General features: G+C 38.3%; 3 protein-coding genes across 3 annotated transcripts; 1 reads left to right on the forward strand and 2 right to left on the reverse strand.

The window, feature by feature from the left end:
* The first annotated feature begins 386 nt into the window (after positions 1–386).
* LOC143561848 (large ribosomal subunit protein uL3z) lies at positions 387–2,654 on the forward strand. The gene is made up of 5 exons (XM_077049819.1): positions 387–498; positions 1,113–1,223; positions 1,319–1,623; positions 1,737–2,146; positions 2,219–2,654. Exons 1-5 carry the CDS (start codon positions 414–416, stop codon positions 2,475–2,477), a joined length of 1,170 nt encoding a protein of 389 aa, XP_076905934.1. The 5' UTR covers positions 387–413; the 3' UTR covers positions 2,478–2,654.
* Positions 2,655–5,056: 2,402 nt separating this feature from the next.
* On the reverse strand, positions 5,057–7,069 carry LOC143561842 (uncharacterized). The gene is made up of 8 exons (XM_077049813.1): positions 6,839–7,069; positions 6,631–6,711; positions 6,453–6,541; positions 6,271–6,345; positions 6,071–6,132; positions 5,902–5,952; positions 5,647–5,757; positions 5,057–5,160 (listed from the first exon to the last, which is right to left on the reverse strand). The coding sequence occupies exons 1-8, from the start codon at positions 6,986–6,988 to the stop codon at positions 5,057–5,059; spliced, it is 723 nt and encodes a 240-aa protein (XP_076905928.1). The 5' UTR covers positions 6,989–7,069.
* Positions 7,070–14,600: 7,531 nt separating this feature from the next.
* LOC143561850 (somatic embryogenesis receptor kinase 1-like) lies at positions 14,601–20,195 on the reverse strand. The gene is made up of 11 exons (XM_077049820.1): positions 19,874–20,195; positions 19,543–19,675; positions 19,392–19,463; positions 19,158–19,301; positions 18,948–19,019; positions 18,572–18,643; positions 18,356–18,468; positions 17,715–17,846; positions 16,835–17,176; positions 15,617–16,011; positions 14,601–15,104 (listed from the first exon to the last, which is right to left on the reverse strand). The coding sequence occupies exons 1-11, from the start codon at positions 19,956–19,958 to the stop codon at positions 14,790–14,792; spliced, it is 1,875 nt and encodes a 624-aa protein (XP_076905935.1). The 5' UTR covers positions 19,959–20,195; the 3' UTR covers positions 14,601–14,789.
* Between the last annotated feature and the right edge of the window lie 800 nt (positions 20,196–20,995).

Consider the following 20,995-nt stretch of genomic DNA (forward strand, 5'->3'; position numbering starts at 1 on the left):
GATAACATAACGTAGTAATATTTGCCTTTCCTTGTTAAATTAATATAAAGTGGGGCAATTATATATTGATGGGCTGAAACTCTATAGTTGGGCTTGTAGAGAGTGGTGGTTTGGTATGGTTGTATTATATATATGTATAGGAGGCCTATAGGGTTTTAGTATTTCTTCTCTTCAGCCACAGGAGGCAACTAAACTATCAATCACCGCCGCACAGCTCTTCAGGTTTAATTCACTCGATCATCCTTGTATCTGCTTTTCAAAACCCTACGTATTGAGTCGGAACGATTTGAATGTGCATTTTCATGTACATTCAATCGAAATGCTATTAAACCTTGTGTGTCTGATTATTAATTTAGGTTATATATATATATATACATATATAATGAATGAATTGTAATTGTAGGTAAGGAAGGATGTCGCACAGGAAGTTTGAGCACCCGAGACATGGTTCTCTTGGATTTCTTCCCAGGAAGCGTGCTGCTCGTCACAGAGGAAAAGGTATTATTATTATTATTATTATTATTTTTCTCAATTTGTATTTGATTATTGTAGTTTCAAGCCTTGTTTAGCTGGTTTTAATATAATTTATGGACCAAACTGCTAACTATTGTTTTTCAAATGATAAACCAATGTTTTATAGTTTTGTTTACAACAGTGTTAGTTCATTAACAACAGTACATATACATACCTACATTTTACAAGAAAAATATTAGGTCGAGAACTGCTTGTTATGATCACTGGTGCAGTAGTTGCTATTCGCCTTGTGGAGTGGGCCCTTGTAGTTATCTGGAATTAATCAGAAATTAATAAGTTTCAAATCATATAAAATGTTAAAATCTTAAACAGTGAAAACCGAATTGTTTTGATCCCGAACCAACTGATTTGCTTTGGTATGGGTGGATCAGTTGGTTTCATCGTTTACATGTTTAAATCGGTCTGCATTTTATATATTTGTTCAAAAATGAAATTGATGATTGTTCAATAATACGCATAGTTCTCGTTTTTTTGGTTCGTTAATCGGCTGGTTCTTGTTTTTTCGTCAATAGTATGTTAAATTAAGCTGTGTAAAGTAAACTATTTATTTAATATTTTTTTCACTTTGTGTTTTGCAGTGAAGGCTTTCCCCAAGGATGACCCAACCAAACCTTGCAAGCTAACTGCTTTCTTGGGTTACAAGGCTGGGATGACCCATATCGTTCGAGAGGTCGAGAAGCCCGGATCCAGTAAGCTGTTTTCTATACTAAAAAACACTTTTTTTAGTTTTGAGTATGTTTGTAAATTATAATATTTGACCTCTTGTGACAATTTTGAATACTAGAGCTTCACAAGAAGGAGACCTGTGAGGCAGTTACTATCATTGAGACACCTCCAATGGTGGTTGTCGGTGTGGTTGCTTATGTCAAGACTCCACGTGGTCTTCGTTCTTTGAACACTGTGTGGGCTCAGCATTTGAGTGAAGACATTAAGAGGAGGTTCTACAAGAACTGGTGCAAGTCCAAGAAGAAGGCGTTTACCAAATACGCCAAGAAGTTTGGTTCTGAAGACGGTAAGAAAGATGTTCAGTCTCAGTTGGAGAAAATGAAGAAGTATGCAACTGTTATCAGGGTTTTGGCTCACACTCAGGTAAAAATATTATTTTTATTTTTTTAAAAGATATAAACTTGTTTATCTTGTGTGTCGGTTTATGTATTTTCAAATGGATTAACTGAATGTTTTGTTTGTTTATTTTTACACAGATAAGGAAGATGAAGGGATTGAAGCAGAAGAAAGCGCATTTGATGGAAATCCAAGTGAACGGTGGTACCATTGCCCAAAAAGTTGATTTTGCGTACGGCTTTTTTGAAAAGCAAATCCCGATTGATGCGGTGTTCCAGAAGGATGAGATGATTGACATTATTGGTGTAACCAAGGGTAAGGGTTATGAAGGTGTTGTGACCCGTTGGGGTGTGACCCGTTTGCCACGTAAGACTCACAGAGGTCTGCGTAAGGTTGCTTGTATTGGAGCGTGGCATCCTGCTAGGGTTTCGTTTACTGTTGCCCGTGCTGGTCAAAACGGTTACCATCACCGTACTGAGATGAACAAGAAGATTTACAAGCTTGGTAAAACCGGACAAGAATCACATACTGCTTTAACCGAGTTTGACAGGTTTGTTATTTAAGATTATTTTCACATTATATAATTTTGTAGTTTATAAGATTTAACAAATTACTTGAACAGGACCGAGAAAGATATTACTCCAATGGGTGGCTTTCCTCACTATGGTGTTGTGAAGGACGACTACTTGTTGATCAAGGGTTGCTGCGTGGGTCCCAAGAAGAGGGTTGTTACTCTTCGCCAATCGTTGCTTGCGCAGACTTCACGTTTGGCGCTTGAAGAGATCAAACTCAAGTTTATTGACACATCATCGAAGTTCGGTCATGGTCGTTTCCAAACTGCAGAGGAGAAGCTCAAATTCTACAACCGTGTGAAGGCTTAAAAATAGGTATTTATATCTGTTTTGGGGTCGTTTTAGGTGAGTTTTGGTTGTTTGTTTCGAGTACCTGGTATTTTGTTTCAAGGAAGACTTGTTTTGGTTTTGTTTGTTGATGAATATTGTCTTTGAGCATGAACATCTATCTTTTGGATATGTATTTCAGCATCTTTTTAAGACCAATGTTTTGATGTCATGTGTTTTGTAGTTTAACCACAATGCAGATCTTTATGGTGGGATTTTTGTGTTGAAATTAAACACAATGTCCAAGTTTTATTTATGTGGTTTGGTGAGAATTGTCATTTTCAATCAATGGTTTAGATTTTGCATATGATAGTTAATGTTAAAATGATAAAAGAGTTTAAATGGTAAGAAGTTAAAACCAGTGTGCCATAGACAGCTAGTTCTTTGAATGGAAGTAGGGCCGTCCAAACCGCTCATCACTCGAACTCGCTCGCCGCTCGCTTGAAAATTGCTCGGAAAATGCTCGCTCGCTTTTTCGCTCGATTGAAAATGAGCCGCTCTGCTCGGTTCAGTTTGTAAACGAGCCAAGCAACGAGCAAAGGTCTGCTCGGTTCGGTTCGACTCGAATATTTTTAATTTATTTTATATATAATTATATATGAACATATATATAAATGCATAGACACAACACATAAATATAAGCTTGCAATTATTTTTACCCCTTAAAATTTTTCATATTTCGTCAATTTTATAGTTTTATTTGTTCGATGTAAGTTTTCAGAATACTAGAAGTTTGTTTACATGATTATTATATCTCACTTTCAACTTATTTTAAATAAAAACTTACAATATATTAGCCGTTTGTCTAAAAACTATTAATTTATTTATAAAATACTCCCTCCGTCCATCTACAAGTGTCATGGTTTGAAAAACATAAAATTTAAGGAAGCTTGAATGATTGTACTTTTTTCTTAACAAATGACTTTAATGCCCTTGACATATATAAAAAGACAAAATTTAAGAAGGTTGAATGATTGCACTTTTAAAGGTAAATTTGAAAATTAATTAATAAAGTTTAAAAGTGGACATTTGTAATGGGATAAACTAAAAAGGAAATGTTGGCACTTTCAAAGGGACGGAGGGAGTATATTATTTATAACCTTTAAATTTGTTTCTTATTGAAAATTTTAATGTGAAAAAGAAATAAATAATGCTCAAAATCGCTCGATGTTGGATCGAAAAATGCTCGATTCGATTTGGCTCGTTTCGGTTTTCGCTCGGTTCGAATTTCAGCCGCTCGGTTCGGTTCGGTTGTAAACGAGCCAAGCAACGAGCAAGCCTTCGCTCGGTTCGGCTCGGCTCGTGAACAGCCCTAAATGGAAGTGGCAATAAATTGAACTTGAAAATATAAAATATAATGTATAAGTTTACATGTTAGCAAAGTAATAAAAAGTCTTTTGTCTAATTTGGTTATTTGTTTCTTGGTAATGTGTTTCGGTTTTTAAAATATCTTTATGTCATGTTGGTTGTAATTCTTTTAATCTATGATATTTAAGAATGCATCAAATGATCCGTACAGTTCTTGTAATCATTCAGTGTTTTAAAAAAAAAATAAGAACAAATAACAATGATAAAAAAAATAAATATGTGCAAGTAGACACTACATAATGGATGCAAGTATTATAAAAGTGTAAGTTATATGGTGATAGTCGTGAGACGTGACTGAAGGAGCTGGAATTTCTGACACGACAAGAAAACAAGTTTTGGGTTGAATGACACGACCCTTCTATTTAGCTTGTCAACAGAAATACATCATGTTTATTAAGTGGGGTGATCCTTTTAAGGGGTTTTCAAAAAAAAAAAAAGTTATTATTTAGATTTTTAAGATGGAAAGTGTTAAAAATTTGGAGTGATGTTTAAATTAACCAATCCATCTTGCCGTTTGTCTCTTCTAGTATTGTGCTAAATAAACCCAAATTTGTAAAATGGAAAGAGGAGATAAAGAAACAAAAACAGTTGTTTAAGTTGTTACTAAGTCATATTTGTCACTAAGTCACTAGATATTACTTTTTATTCATAAATGGTCGACCGGAAACATAAGACTTTTAAATGGGTCAAACAAGGCACGATACAACATGAAGTGAACAAGTGTATGAACTTGAAACTCATTAACCAGACGTGATTAACACCCTTAGGTGACAGAGGCTAGAAGAACGCCTCTTAAAACAGGGGATAAGTTTCCATTTCGTAGAGACAAATGGGCTTAACTTTAACACGCGAATAAAAGTAGTATGTAGGCCGAGAAGTATAAGGGGTGAAATGAAGCACATGTTATAGTCTCCAAATTGTTGATGTTCTTAACGGGTACGTGCATAAACTGGATTAGCTGTACCTCGTGCATAGACTACTTGTACCAATACCCCCCCCCCCCCCTACACACACACACACACAGTCGGGCCATACAAACAGAACCAAATACGAAAGAATGTACTGCTCTATTATTTCTATAGAAAAATGGTATACACCTTCAGAGTTACTATAAGCAAATGCTATTCCCTCTAAAAACTACCAAATAGGCATCCAGCATATCTGAACCAAAAGACATAACTCATATTCAGGACTTAAGCAAAAACTTGGACTGGCTGCACATCAGACCTCAACCCTCGGCCACCACCGCCACGCCCTCGGCCGCTACCTCTGCCACTCCAACCACCACGCCCACGTCCTGGACAACATAATCTCAAACTCAGTTGCATAATCATGTCCAGATATTACTTTGCATATTTGGCAAGAACAGCGGCTAGTTTTTCACTAAAAGGTCAAGATGGTTACTGATAGGTGTAAACGAGCCGAGCTAGGTTGGGCTTGGGCTCGTTTATTTTAACAAGCAGAAATGTCGAGTTTGTAAATAGCTAAAGCCAACTCGTTTATTTTTGTATTTTTAAATAGTTTTATATATTATTCATATTGATGTATATATATAAAGAAAAATAATATTTTAACATTCACATAATGCATAACTAACAAGCTGCAATATTTATAACTTATATATACTCTAAAACTTGGGTTACCATTTTGGCTTATAATTTATGTATGTTAAAACTTGGGCTTTAATTTAAAAGAGCCAACGAGCAGGCTAAACGAGCCAACGAGCAGGCTAAACGAGTCTAACGAGTGAAACCAATAAAACATTGTTTAGCACAGAGTTTACCTCCATAGTCATTATAGCCGTTGAACACGCCAAAACCACCACGACTTCTTCCTCTTCCACCTTCCCAACCACCATCTCTGTTGTATTCAGTATCTCCATTATAATAATTCCCTAGAAAAATAGGAAACAATACAACTTTAGCTTTAATTACTCATCACACTCACACATGATACTTCTTTTAACCCATAAACAAACTAGTTTTTGGATACATGGCAAGTCACACTATTTTTAAGGCAAAATAGACGATTAATTTACCTCGACCTCTACCCCTTCCACGGCCTCTTCCTCGTATTTTAGGCGAATCATCTTATGCCAACCACAAAAAATATATATATAAAAATTTAAAAAAAAATACATATATGAATTTCCTAGTATATAATTGACTGCACCAAATGGAAAAAGTTTACAGTGTTAAAATTCTTACCTCCTTCATATTCATATTCAACTAATGGCTTCACCAGATCAGCTGGAATAGGTGGTTGATACCTGCATTTTAGTAAAAGTAACAAAAAAATATTAATAACCAAACCAATAAGTATAAAGCTACAAAATCGCTGCTTCAGCTTGTAACTTCTTCAAAAATGAAAATTTTGGGGTGGTTACTGGTTCCACACGATTGATTACCCGACAGACGATGAATCAAGCTCCTTCTGTGACAAAGCAATTGTAATCACTGACACAGGACGAGTCGTTTCAAGACTACATTAAAAAAAAGTACAAGTTATTTTCTTGTCGTTAAAATGTTATATAGATTATGAAGATTCACATCATGCGGATTTGTTATTATTTTTATTTTTTGTACTTACGGGAGGAGGCCTTCTTCTAGTGGTTCCCACATATCTGTTATATCGATAGAACCTATCGATGTAATTTGATGGAGACCAGCAACTTGTCTCTGGTACCACATGTTAATCAGAACAAAATTAATAATCATGACTCGTTAAGCACTACAACACCATATAAACAATATATGAATATGTAAACCTTGATGAGTTCTGCGATCATAACGGTTTTGTTGATAGCTCTGCCCATTGCCTTGAGTGAAATCTCATCCGATCCTTTCTCCTATAAGAAACTACCAACTTCATTATAAAAAGTCCAACTTTCGACGTATAACTTTTGCAGACCACCTTAAACGCATGGAACATGTCACATTATATATAAAAAAAAAAAGAGATAATGAAGAAAGGACCTGGAAAAGAGTGATGGCATAAGTAATGTAGTTGCGCATTCTCCCCTGAGTGGTAACACGAATCTCCTTCTCGTCGACCGGAGCCTCAGTTCGCGGCTTCTCAACCCTCTGGTACCGCTCCATGTGATCTGATCTGATCTGATCATTCATTATTCATCATCCACCACCACATAACTAGTGTTTCAACAAATCACCTATGCACCTCTGTAATGATCCATTAAGACCGCCATTTTTATCTCATCTTATTATTATATTTATTATTTTCAATTTTTCAATTATTATCTTTATTTTTTTTCTTTAAAAAAAAATGTTACGTTTAATACCCAACTAATTTGAGTAAAACAATTGATAGACAGTTTATAGGTAGTGTTGGTAAGACTATGTGTTGTCAACTTGTCATTGAAGCCGGCCTAAGAATTTATCCAATAATATTGTGTTATGCAGTGTTGATTAGAAGCTAACTGCTGAAGCCGCCTGAGCCTGTTGTAGTTTAGACGAAAGGTGGCTTCAACGAATTTTCTTATTTATTTAATTTTTTCTTCTAAATTTGGAAAATAACTGATATTACATTAAAATAAAAATATTAAAAGTAACAAATGATACTAGTATAGTACAAGATCATGGGGACGTCTATAGCTCACAAATGCTCAACCAAGTCATGACGAAGGTTTTCGTGGACCTCGCGGTTCTTGATATATATGACGTTTTGGAGTTTTTCATAATCGGTGACTGTTGATTCGGATCGTGAGACTTCACCTTGGTAGTTTTGAAAAATAGTCATACATTGGTCCTCAAGAACCATGTTATGAAGAATTATATAGGTATAGACAACATCCATTATTTTCTTCATTGACCAAATCCGTATGACCTCAAAATTAAATGATTTTTTTCCTCTAGATTCCCAAATGCCCTTTCAATATCTTATTGTGCCAATTCTTGCTTCTTCGTAAAGTACTTCCGTTTGTCTTCAACTGGGATGCATAAGCTTGAACAAGTGTCAGCCATTCGTTGTAAATGTCATCAACCAGGTAGTAGCCATGCTTGAATTAAACCCCATTCGCATAAACCGATTGAGTTGGCTCAACCCTGTCAATAATTTCATCGAATATCGGTGACTGTTCGATAACATTTATGTCGTTATTTAAATGAGCAACACCAAAAAACGCATGTCAGAACCAAAGATATTGGGAAGCCACCACCTCAAGTATAATACTGGGTCGGGGTGATCATCCCAGTGGAACTGACTTAGCCAGACCATATATAGCACACATATCCGATCCAACATGCGTACACTCGATGCTACCGAGCATTCCAGGGAAACCATGTTTTTCACCGTGCACCTCATATATGCGTTGGATATCATACGAAGTTGGTTTCCGCAAATATCTCTGTGAGTAAATCGATATGATCCCTATATACAAACATTGTCAATTAAACCCCCAAAACAATATAAAAATATAACTAAACGAAACATATATGTATATATGTATACCTTAACAGAAAAAAATAAAGTGAGTCGCGCACAATTTTTTCGGACATTAGGTATTTCTATTGCGTTTGACGAAATTCCATATGCTAATTGACGAATAGCAGTTGTACATTTTTTCATAGTCGTGAAACATGGTCTACCTCTTGCATCTAGTCTTTGTTGGAAAAAGGATATCGATCCAACAAATCATTTGATACACACATAAATAGTTGTCTACTCATTCGAAACCGACGCCTAAAATGATGTTCGTCATAAACGGGATCGTGAATAAAATAGTGACATACCAAAGTTTCATTAGCGCCCACTCGAGAACGAAGAAGAGGTGATTGTTTTGTTAGTCTTTGTAGCCTTTGAAACCGTTCAACCAACATGTTAACCATTATCCTCCCGGCTTCAAAAATAAGGTCGTCTTCCTTTGAAGAATTGGACGAAGAAAAATAATTTCATTTTATTTTTTATTTATAATTGGGTGTATTGGAGAAAAATGAATAAAATTGGTTAATTTTTTTTTTGTAGTTTTTTTGGTTTGGAAAGTGTGTATGTTTATTGGTTTAATATAGAAAGTAAAATAAAAAATCAATGTTCCAACGGTCATTTCATGCCCCCAAAAAGTTCCCCACTCAACGGTTCACTTTAGCCGATGCGAGCTAGCTCATTGCCTGTCGCTCACGGCTGCCCTTGCGGGCACTCATGGTGTGCGCGCCCTACGTGGCTATCGCCAACCCCTTCGCGGCTCCACTAGCGGACAACAGCAGGTACCAGGTAGTCTAATACAGTGAAAACATTGTGTAATATAATGGTACATAGAATTAAAAGACATGGCACATGTGTCAGAAGCACCTTCTAGCCTTCAATCATCATTTTTTTTATTTATTTTGTTATTATGTTTTTTTATGTTTTTTGTTATGTTAGATTTTACTTAATGAACCTAATCAGTGCTATCGAATTTCTCGATTAGATAAACATCATTTTGTGTATGTTCTTTTATTTTTACATCATAAGTTACATAAACGTCTATTACTATTATGGGTGTTTACTAATTGACCTTTTGGATTTAGCGTCAGTGCCGTAAAAAGCTCAACCGATACCAACCAAATTGCGTACCTGCGCTTACACAATGTAACGAGTATTATTAGTTACGATTAAAGCTTTAAGCTTATGTATTACGATTAGAACAATAAAGTTGTGAACGTTTGGAAATCATAATCGATAGATTGTCACATCATAAATTGACCACTTTGTTAGTATGGATCAAAAGCTTTGAATCGTTACACGTCGAATCAAGATAAGTTTGTAATTTAAGATTGGTTTTAAGTATTCTTAGTTGAATGTTTGTTTTTATGTTTTAGAATGAATATTGTTTAACATCTAAACTTGATTATGTGATTAATATTTGAGGTAATTTCAGATTTTAAGTATTTTTTTTAATAATTGGTTATGAACATATGTGAAGAGGTAGGTCCCAGCAGAGCCCAGTTGGACCCGCAAGGCTCACCTCAAAGAGGGACGTCTGCGCAGTTGAACCCGCAAGACTCACATTCAACAGGGACGTCTGCGCAAAGGCTAAACTCGCAAGACTCACCTTGAAGAGACGTCTGCGCAAAAACCAACCGGATCCGCAGGACCCACCATGCTCAGAGACGTGACGTCCTTACGCGCAGTACGCAAGCTGTTCCTGCAGGAAAAGCCTCCCAATGGTCGACGTACTCCGCCTGTTCCCGCAGCAACGGATACTAGCCATCAGGGAAGGCTACCCGCGCAGCAAGGCTACACGCACAAGGCACTTAACTCTTAAATAATTCAGTAATGTCACCTGAAGAAGGAGTGAGCAAGCCGGGAACACTCCCACACAAAGCCGGGAAAACTCCCGCCCAAATGAGCCAGTCCGTACGATACTGGAAGATCTTTTGTACTGTACCTGACGAGGTATGGACAAAAGATCTGACCAAAGATACGACAGCTCACTGACAACAGTATGACGAGCAGCACGCTCTTGTACTGTATGTCACTATCAGCCGCTGCCTACTCACCAACCTGTCGGAGGACGTGCATAGCCTGCAGTTGGTGGAACAGGAATAGTACACAGCCGGCCTGGTCACTATCAGCCGCTGCCTACCCACCAACCACCAGCATGGCACGTGCGTAGCCCACAGTTGGCAGAACAGGAATACTATTCAGCCGGCTGTACCTGCTTGGAAACCTACCTTCGGCTATAAATACTCCAACACCTTGGAACGGTATGATCATCTCATCTCATACCATCATATCTGCTCTAGTCATTTCTCTTAATATACACTTATATTCAAGAGCAATCTAGTCTGGTTCTCACGCCGGAGGGTGGTCACAATGAGGTACCCCCCTTCTCAGTGACGAGCTCACGGTGTCTGTTTTGAAGGTCATCAGAAGAACCATCTTTGCCGGACCTAACCCCTCGTGGGAAACGTCTATTCAACCCCCAGATTATCCGTAATCTGCCCGGGGTCAATTAGTGTTTCTTCATTGACGTCTTTACGCTGTCACCGTCGCTGTACTGGTCTGCCCGGAGGTGACAGCCGTTTCAACCTCCGGAGCAGTGGTCTCATCACCGCCAGGGTTCCCCGCCACCTCTTCACTCTCGGTCTCCGACTCTGACCGATTCCCCTGATCGGCAGTGGAGGCAACCTTCGCCTTGCCCTTCCCGCCGGCTGCCTTCTTCTTCCTCGCCAAGAAAGGACCATCTACGGATTCCTCATCAGAAGATGACAAAATTAGAGGAATTCCCGCAGAGGTTTGAGCATTGAGAGGGCGAGGGTCAAAAAGTTCTTTACCTGGCCGCCTGGCGCTCAGGATCTCGTGGCCTGGCGGGTAGACCTCCACGAACCGATCCGCCGTTTGCTCAAGGATGGGCAACTCGTTCTCATCTAGAGCACGAGTACCCATCCGAGCGGGACCATCACTCTCCCGCGGCTGCAGGAGAGACTGCAAGTCGTTTCCCTCTGAAAACAAAAGGAAAAAACGGTTAGAACAAAAACCCTAAATTAACGGATAATATGAAGCATACCGTAAGGGACAGAGTTCAAACCGTATTCAAGGACGATGAGAATCTGTGACGCCTCCTTCCACACCCGGCTCATCCCGAGCATCACCATCCCAGACTCCGCAAAGCGGTAAACCGGAGACTGGATCTGGGAAACCTTGGAGAACCATTCCGCCTCCTGGTAGTTGGAGGCGTGAAGGTTCGGGAGAGCCCTCCCGTTCTTGAACGTCATCGCTATGGGGACGAAGCGAGCGGAGATATAGAAGAACTCCCGCTTCCAAGATCGAAGACTGCGCTCGGTAGCGCAGATCTTCAAACCCTTGATCCGATTGACCAAGGTATACCACCCCTGGATGCACCTCCAAGAATAGAAGGTCATCAGGCGGTCAACATGGGCCTCCACACCTAGAATGAGACACACCCACTCGAAATGGCGGATCTTGGCGATCGCCATTGGGTGTACCTCAGTCAGATGCACACCGTGTCTCTCCAGAACACGGTATACAAACTTCGTCAATGGGAACCTGAGATTCCCATAGACGAAGAATGCAGCGTACACCCCTATCTTGCCCTTGGGGGCATCGTACACCGTCTGATGAGGTGCAGGAAACTCAGGCTCGAAAGGCTCGAGCATGAACATCCTGACGACGTACTGATAGAGGTCGGCCGGAAGAGCACACTGGCACTCGCCAGCAGTACTCTTGTCATCCTTGTCCGACGTGGACGACGGATTCTCGGCATACACGTCAGACTCCTCGGCGGTAGCCTCAAGATAATGGACGGAAGACATGTTTTGGATGTGAAGAACGATTTCAGGAGAATGCTCGACGGAAAGGTTAGAGTATTCGCCGGAAATCGTCTAGAAGAAGAAGAGAGAAGTAAAACTGTGAGTTGAGATGCATCCTCTCCTCCCTTTATATACTCATCGCAATAAATGCGATGAATTTAATGCGGAAGAGAGAGGAAAACGCTGGTGCAATGAAACTATGACACGTGGAAAAAGCAAGCTGGCAACCGCTGTTGACAGGACGCGCGCCGTAAACTTCGCGGCCACGCGCCCGAAAACTCGCGCTCACGCGCCTGAAAAAACGTCTGGATTGACCATATACTGTCACGTCGCCATAACTTCCTGCATGTCCTGAAACTGTCAGAAGAAACCGTCGGAATACGTAACCGTCCCTTCAACAGTTTGGACTGTTCTTATCCTTTCACCAACTCTTCGAATTTCAAAAGATTCAAAAAGATTCAAAAGTAAGCGGGATTATACCCCTTACCTTGGCAACCAACTATAAGACAGGTGCGAGTACAGTGTTAAGGCAAAACCCTTCACATACTTAGCACCTGCAGGGAATTGAAGCCAAGAATACCTCGGCAACCAAGTAACTATAAGACGGGTGCGAGTACAGTGTCAAGGCAAAACCCTTCACATACTTGGCACCCGCAGGGAATTGAAGCCAGGAATACCTTGGAAGTAAAGTAACTATAAGACGAGTGCGGGTACAGTGTCAAGGCGAAACCCTTCACATACCTAGCACTCCGCAGGGAATTGAAACCAAGAAGGATCTTCTGGGCCATGCTTGCGGAAACGGGAATAACATCCCCGCATAACGGGAACGTCGAGAACTAGATTGTTTGAAGCTCCAAGATGGAATTGGTTGTTTAACATAATTGATCACTATGTTCAAAACTACCAAAACCTCATGGAGAATCTACACAAGTGGAACTCAACGCTCCTGACTTGCGAGGAGGTTACAGACCTACCCGCATCATACCCAAAGATCAAGCAGAAAAGTCGGGAATTTCTGCACGTGACATTAGGACTTCCGCGGGAAGAATCCCCATGAAAAACCTTAAAACTAAACCCTTTTCAAAACCCTTTGCTTAAGTCCAAAAGTTCACCTCACTTATTAACAATTCATAAGAAGAACATTGGACTGGGGGGACTTGAAGAGGTAGGTCCCGGCAGAGCCCAGTTGGACCCGCAAGACTTACCTCAAAGAGGGACGTCTGCGCAGTTGAACCCGCAAGACTCACCTTCAACAGGGACGTCTACGCAAAGGCTAAACTCGCAAGACTCACCTTGAAGAGACGTCTGCGCAAAAACCAACCGGATCCGCAGGACCCACCATGCTCAGAGACGTGACGTCCTTACGCGCAGTACGCAAGCTGTTCCTGCAGGAAAAGCCTCCCAATGGTCGACGTACTCCGCCTGTTCTCGCAGCAACGGATACTAGCCATCAGGGAAGGCTACCCGCGCAGCAAGGCTACACGCACAAGGCACTTAACTCTTAAATAATTCAGTAATGTCACCTGAAGAAGGAGTGAGCAAGCCGGGAACACTCCCGCACAAAGCCGGGAAAACTCCCGCCCAAATGAGCCAGTCCGTACGATACTGGAGGATCTTTTGTACTGTACCTGACGAGGTATGGACAAAAGATAGCCTGCAGTTGGTGGAACAGGAATAGTACACAGCCGGCCTGATCACTATCAGCCGCTGCCTACCCACCAACCACCAGCATGGCACGTGCGTAGCCCACAGTTGGCAGAACATGAATACTATTCAGCCGGCTGTACCTGCTTGGAAACCTACCTTCGGCTATAAATACTCCAACACCTTGGAACGGTATGATCATCTCATCTCATACCATCATATCTGCTCTAGTCATTTCTCTTAATATACACTTATATTCAAGAGCAATCTAGTCTGGTTCTCACGCCGGAGGGTGGTCACAAGGAGGTACCCCCCTTCTCAGTGACGAGCTCACGGTGTCTGTTTTGCAGGTCATCAGAAGAACCATCTTTGCCGAACCTAACCCCTCGTGGGAAACATCTATTCAACCCCCAGATTATCCGTAATCTGCCCGGGGTCAATTAGTGTTTCTTCAATATGATTAGACAATTAGTTAAAAGTTATTTTGGTTTCAAATATTGGTATTTTTTAGGCAAATTAGATTTTAATAATTCAAACTATTAATGACCGATAATGATTCATGAGGAATTGCACACTTAACTTTCACATCCGTTGCCAAAAACAAAATCACTCACGTATTTTTAACAGATTTACACTTAATTTCTCAGATGATTGTTATGAGCAAAATGAGAATACATATATTCTTTCTCGGCGAAGTCATACGTACATTCTTTCTCGGCGAAGTCAAGCGAAAAGCAAGTGTAAATTATTAAAAATCAGTTTTTCTAAGTCGAATGAAAACTCGATTTCTACGTTTTTTTCTAGAAACAATAACTCAACCATCATAAGCCCTTGTTGCATCATATCGACAAAATTATATCCATCTTATAATTCTTCATAAACATTACCATAACTTATAAAATACCAAACTCAAATATGAACAAACTCAACCACCATAAAACTAGTTAATTTACTTAATCATAACAAAACAATTTCCCAAAGCACTAAACCATCAACCCATTTCAACCATTTCAAGTTACCTGGGGCCCGATAACTCGACAGCATGCAAATTCTCTGTAGAATCAAGAATCCAATCAGAATTAGGATGTGGCGCCAGATCCATTTCTTGGCGGTTAACTTCAACTTTCTGCCACTCGTCCCATCGCTCAGCTAACCCGTCACCTTCCAGCATTCGGACCACGTCAGACATTTTGGGCCGGTCCATTGGCGAGCCTTGTGTGCATAGCAATGCCACCTGAATCAACTGCTCGACTTCTGAATCGATGTAATTGGTCTCTAGATCCGGATCCACAAGCATTTCAAGTTTTCGTTCTTTTAGAAGCCCTTTAACCTATAAAACACATACACATACATAGATACATATATACAAGTTATTATAACAGTCAATGAACCAAGTGAAGTCCAGAAAAAGTTGAAGAATAATGGATATTAAACATGTCATGTTTGTGGGTTAGAGAGTCTAACCCAAAAACGCAGCGTGCATTCGAGAGTTGACACGCACAGAACTGTTTAACCCGAAAAAAAACTATTTATTCATTTTCTTTTTTTTTTTTGCCTATTAATACTTTAAAATTCTTTATTAACATAGTTTGGTTTTTCTGAAGCAATTATGTTTAAACTATGCCAATTTAACTTTAAAACTTTTTTAACTTTGGCATAAAAATGCACAAGTAGTTAAAGCTATTACTTAAAACACATTTTAAACAAGCAAACAAAAGTATTAAACGGGTCAACCCGCAAATCAAAAGGTTGAAACTTGAAAGTCATCCAAATCATATTTGAATACAACTTCAAAAATCATGTTCTTACAAACTTAACTGGTACAAGAGTTAAAATGCTTACCCAATCAAGTAGCATGACATCATCATCATTAGCAAGTCGAGCAAGGTCAAAAGCACGTTGACCCGTAATTAATTCCAACAACATAATTCCATACCCAAAAACATCTGTTTTTTCAGAAGATTTTCCAGTCGAAAGATACTCAGGAGCAATATGGCCAATTGTACCTCGTACAGCGGTCGTGACATGTGTATCTTTATAATCCATTAATTTAGCCAACCCAAAATCACCAACAACTGCCTCAAATTCTTCATCCAATAATATATTTGCAGCTTTAACATCACGATGAATGATTTTCGGATCACAGTGATCATGCAAATACGAAAGCCCACGGGCCGATCCTAACGCGATTCGCTTTCGAGTTGGCCAGTCTAAAGGTGGCTCATTTGGCGGACGTTCTACAAACAGAAATAAATATGTCAAAAACAATTAATATTTTTAGTAGAAAAAGAAAATATAGTTAACATGCATCTACTATATACTAAGTTTGAAGGTTTTGCTTATTTTGTAAAGAAAAGAATATCCATAAATATATGTATATGTATATGTATATGTATACGTTTGTATAACTTCCTAAATCCCTTGAAAATTGCAACACCTTAGTTTTTAACTTTTTATAAATGTGCATAAAGTTGTTTATTAATGACAAATTTTCATGTTAATATAACTTGAAAGTTCACCGATTATCTTTTCTATAAGATAAAAAAAAGGTAAAATAACGTGGCATGTAGGCCTGCAAATGAACCGATCGTTCAGTTGCCGTTTGGCGGGAAGTTCATTTACAAAACCTTTTGTTTCGTTAGTAAAACAAACGAGCATGAACATGTGTCTCGTTCATTCATGCCTGTTAACATTCGTTTATGTTCGTTTGTTTACAGCTGTTTAACTTTGTCTGTTTACATATTCATTAAAACTTTTTAAATCCATTACAATTTAATCTAGTTTATTAATTTAAAATATCATCCATTACGATTTAGTCTGGTTTTATTAACTTTTTAGGTCATATTGATGTTCACGTACTTTTAATTGGTGTTGCTCATTTATGTTCATCTATGTTCAGTTATCTTCGTTTATGTTCGCTTATACAATGAAAAACGAACATAAATGAACACAGGCACGCTCGTTTTCTTAACAAACAAAGACGAACATAAAACCCCGTTCGTTTCGAGTTAGATCGTGTGCTTCGTTACACGTTCGTGTTAATTCAAATTAATATAATACCTCTCAAACATGAAGCTACACTGCCATTAGCCATGTATGGATAAACAAGCAACCGTTCAGTTGGTGTCATACAAAATCCTCGTAAACGAAGTAAGTTACGGTGCACCGCCATGCTAATCATCTCAACTTCTGTTTGAAACTGGAGCTCGCCACCTGGCGTTCGTTCTTCTTTCAATCTTTTCACTGCAACAAGTGATCCATCTGCCAAACGCCCCTTGTATACTTTCCCAAATCCACCTCTACCCAATATGTTTTTGTTGCTAAAACTATCAGTTGCAACTTGTAATTCCCGTAAAGAAAACCTTTTAAGCTGCCCCAAATGAACTTCAGGATCTTCTTCAGCTGCATACGTGTGTTTAGATTGGCTTACATGGTTTTAAAAATTAAATTAAGATTTTGTAGAAGTTAAAAATAACAGAATGTTGGGTTTAAACGGGTCGACCGCCAATATTACCCGGCTACCCCTCAACATGGTTGACCCATTTAGATAATCGGGCTGCGCAGGTCATGTTTGGGTCACACATATTCAGGTTACATGGGTTACAATGTTTAATCAGGTCATGTTTGGGTTGGATTATATGAACCCGCAAATTGCCACCCGTTATAGGTCAATTGGGTATAAACTTGGCTAGTCAAACAAGTTGAAAGTTGACTAAGTCTCTTCGAATGCATCCACCTAATATAGCTTTATTAAAAGATTTAGATTAAAAATACTGTTTCAGTGACAAAAAAAAACTTAGTAATATTTATTAAAAAACAATAATGGACGAAAGGTGTCTGCATCATTGCATGTCAACCCAGTCTTTAAAATGACCCTCAATTTGGACCCAGTTTTTGCCCCCATTACCAATCCGTATGATTTGTGAGCCAGATCACTAACCAGGTACGTCAAAGAAAAATTCCTGTGGTTTCCTACGCCGCCGCCACGCAAATGCGATTGCGGGGGCAGCAAACAGTAGAGCAGCTCCGGCAGCCACCCCTCCGGCTATGGCTCCAGTCATACTGTTTCCACCTGAAAAAATCAAACATTTTAAAGAGTATTTGGATGTGCTTTTTATTACTAATTATAATCAAAATAAGATTTATGAAAAACAGAAAATAATGTATGGATGTTCTTTTGCTGCTTGAAGTTGTAATAATCACTGTTTAGGAATAATATAAGAGTATATAGGTAATTATGCTTTTTATGGATAATATAAGGGTATATAGGTAGGTGTTTAGATGTGCTTTTTTGTTACTGATTATGCAGTGAATAATTAACAATAACAAAAATCCAGTATAGGAATTAGGAAATGATGTACAGATGTTCCTTACTTATTTTGCTGCATACAGTTGAAATAATCATTTTTTATTGATAATATAAGGGTATATAGGCAACTGTTCTCTACCACTTGATCTCTAAATAACTAGATCATCATAATCAAAAGCAGGATATTTGAACACTTATCAAATAAATAGCTTTCAAAAGGCATATCCAAACACCTCCTTAAACAAATTATCAGACAATGCTGAGGTAATCACCTGGTACAGATATTGGGGGTGGCGGCACAAATGGCGGAGGTGGGGAGAATGGAGGAGATCCGGGGCACGGGCGGCCGGTCACCGGACCACAGAGATCCAGGTTGTTAGCAAAACTGTAAAATAAACAAATAATAACAAATTAGATGATCGAATGAAACTGAGGTATTCTTAAAACCCTAAATCACAGGAACTGAATTCATATATTATTAGCAAAACCTGATGGGTGTAAATAGTGAGAAGGAGCCATTATCTGGAACTGGTCCTGACAGTTGGTTGTTTGATAGATCACTGTATAGCAAATTATTATAATGTTATACAGTTAAACAATGAACACAGATGGCAATTTAAGCCTATTTACTTATAATTGGATTAATTCAGCCTATTTTTTTAACTCTCAAGTATCAAAAGCTGAAAAAATACCCCCCTCCCCCTCCAAAAAATAATAATAACAATAAGAAAATCAAACAAAATGAGTCGAAATTTGGCAAAAGTGGGTGTTTAATGCATTAAAACATACTAATCAATTTTCCTTGAAAAAATAAATGCCGTTAAGAGAATACATAAATGAGAGACAGGAGAGAAAAACACTCACAGCACTTGTAACGACGAGATGTTTGTCAACTGCATAGGGATTGGACCGGTCAAGCTATTATTGTTAAGCCGCCTACAAATATAAAAACCAAGTAATTCATACAACGCTTCCTTTTAAACACGTATATAGTTTTAAGATCATAAACGACAAATATAAAACTATTTATAGCAATCACCGACAATAATTCAGAGTATAAGTAAGCGAACATACAAAAATCTCAACTTCGATAGCCTCCCTAACGTGACCGGAATGGGCCCAGAAAAACTGTTGAGGTAAAGATCTAAGCTCACTAAATTTGTCAAATTTCCAATATCATTAGGGATCGGTCCACTTATGTTATTGCTGTACAATTCCCTGAAAAATCACATCAAAATCAGATAACCAAAATAATTCAAAACCTAACTTAACATTTATCTTGATAATCCAATGACATAAACAACTTACAAGTACTGCAAATTCTTCAACAGACCAATCTGCGGAACCAATATACCCGACAGAGCTGCATTTCCCAAATCACTGAAACAATTACAGTAAAAAGAAAGATTATAAATTTATACTCGTATTCAAAACGTATCGTCTAATTAGCAACACTTACACGCGAATAACACTATTATCATTGTTACAGGTGACATGAAACCAAGTGCAAGGATTCACAAGTGTAGGATCCCAACTTTGAAGCACACTGTTTGGATCATATAAATTAGTCCTTAAACTATGCAAAGCATCACCTGTAAATAATAAAGTTAAAATTAAAAACACTTGTCACAATCATAATCACAGTTTTGTAACAAAAATACAAAATCACCAAACCTATTTATTATAATACATAATACCAAATCTAGCAACCTAATTACCCCTAAATTAAAACAACAAAACAGTAAAATCACTAGTTTACAAAAATCCACACAAAATTAATTAATTATCACCTTCTAAATTGGCATAAATTGGCTTCACCGGGTGAAGAACAACGAGCGAAAACACGATAAACAAAACCGAATAATCTCTCGCCATGGCATTCAGTTTGAACCGATTAATTTACACATATTCAACTATCATCTAACAGATCCAAACATCACAGCATTACCGCAAAACCCTAGAAACCCTAATTCTCTCAAATCTCCACCAATGCGAGCTGCAGAACCACCGATAGGATCAGAATGAATGTGATAAGACGAACAGGTGTTGGTTGGTTGGTTTGGTAATTAATAACTTTTCATCATCTGATTGTAATAATAATATTATTATTATTATTAATATTAATAATATTATTGTGGTGTTGTTTCTCTCTCTACTGAGGAGTGTGTTGGGGAGAATAGAAGCAACTTTTGGAGCGTGGCAGTGGCTTTTGATGACCCTGACCGAACTGCCCGGGATGACCCTGACCGAACTGCCCGGGACAAAACCATGAAAGGGTATCCAAGCGCCCCCCTTAGTACACGTGTGTGTATATATTAATTAATGTAATTAAATACGACTTTTTTAAGAAAAAAATTAAATTATTAATTGTCTTTATTATTTATCAATCACAACAAATCAATCAATCAATCAATCAATCATACCCAGTAAAGTCTCACCAATAGCATAGCTATAAGCAGGGTCTGATAAGGGTTGGATGTAGACACACCATACCTCTATCCATATGAATAAAGAGGTGACTTCCAAAGAAACTCTCATCTCTAATCAATCACAAAAAATCTAATAATTTATTTGAAAATTAGTTTATTAAGTTTCTATGTTATTAAGAGTTGAAGTATAACTAATTATTGGTAAAAAGATGGTTGGTCTATTGTAAAATTGGATTAGATCATCAACAAATATATGTGTAAATGGATATTTATTATATATACCGTATATAACGGTAAAACTTTGATGAATAATGAATGCTTTTGATTGGTGTATGGAAGGTCGAACGTGAGTGTTAGAGGAGAGTGGTCGTCCAATAAGGGGATGTCGTGTGACTTTCACTAACTTGCTTTTTTGTTTTGTTCTCTACAAAGCAGTTTTTAAACGTTTATATGGGGGGGCAAGAACAGGCTATAAATCCAACA

Source organism: Bidens hawaiensis, unplaced genomic scaffold (assembly GCF_021521415.1).
Source record: "Bidens hawaiensis isolate Kalapana, Puna unplaced genomic scaffold, B.hawaiensis_p1.1 tig00020828_1, whole genome shotgun sequence".
Lineage (NCBI taxonomy): Eukaryota > Viridiplantae > Streptophyta > Magnoliopsida > Asterales > Asteraceae > Bidens > Bidens hawaiensis.

Bases quoted from the DNA above. Each gene is read 5' to 3' on its own strand.
- LOC143561848 (XM_077049819.1), top strand. From the start codon at position 414: ATGTCGCACAGGAAGTTTGAGCACCCGAGACATGGTTCTCTTGGATTT. The intron at 499-1,112 runs GTATTATTATTA...TGTGTTTTGCAG, and splicing joins TGCTCGTCACAGAGGAAAAG to TGAAGGCTTTCCCCAAGGAT. The intron at 2,147-2,218 runs GTTTGTTATTTA...TTACTTGAACAG, and splicing joins GCTTTAACCGAGTTTGACAG to GACCGAGAAAGATATTACTC.
- LOC143561842 (XM_077049813.1), bottom strand. From the start codon at position 6,988: ATGAATGATCAGATCAGATCAGATCACATGGAGCGGTACCAGAGGGTT. The intron at 6,542-6,630 runs GTTTACATATTC...ATGTGGTACCAG, and splicing joins TGATCGCAGAACTCATCAAG to AGACAAGTTGCTGGTCTCCA. The intron at 5,758-5,901 runs GTAAATTAATCG...CTATTTTTCTAG, and splicing joins TGGAAGGGGTAGAGGTCGAG to GGAATTATTATAATGGAGAT.
- LOC143561850 (XM_077049820.1), bottom strand. From the start codon at position 19,958: ATGGCGAGAGATTATTCGGTTTTGTTTATCGTGTTTTCGCTCGTTGTT. The intron at 19,302-19,391 runs GTAAGTTGTTTA...GTGATTTTTCAG, and splicing joins TTGAAGAATTTGCAGTACTT to GGAATTGTACAGCAATAACA. The intron at 16,012-16,834 runs GTATTATATTAA...TTCTGTTTGTAG, and splicing joins TGTAGCTTCATGTTTGAGAG to AACGTCCGCCAAATGAGCCA.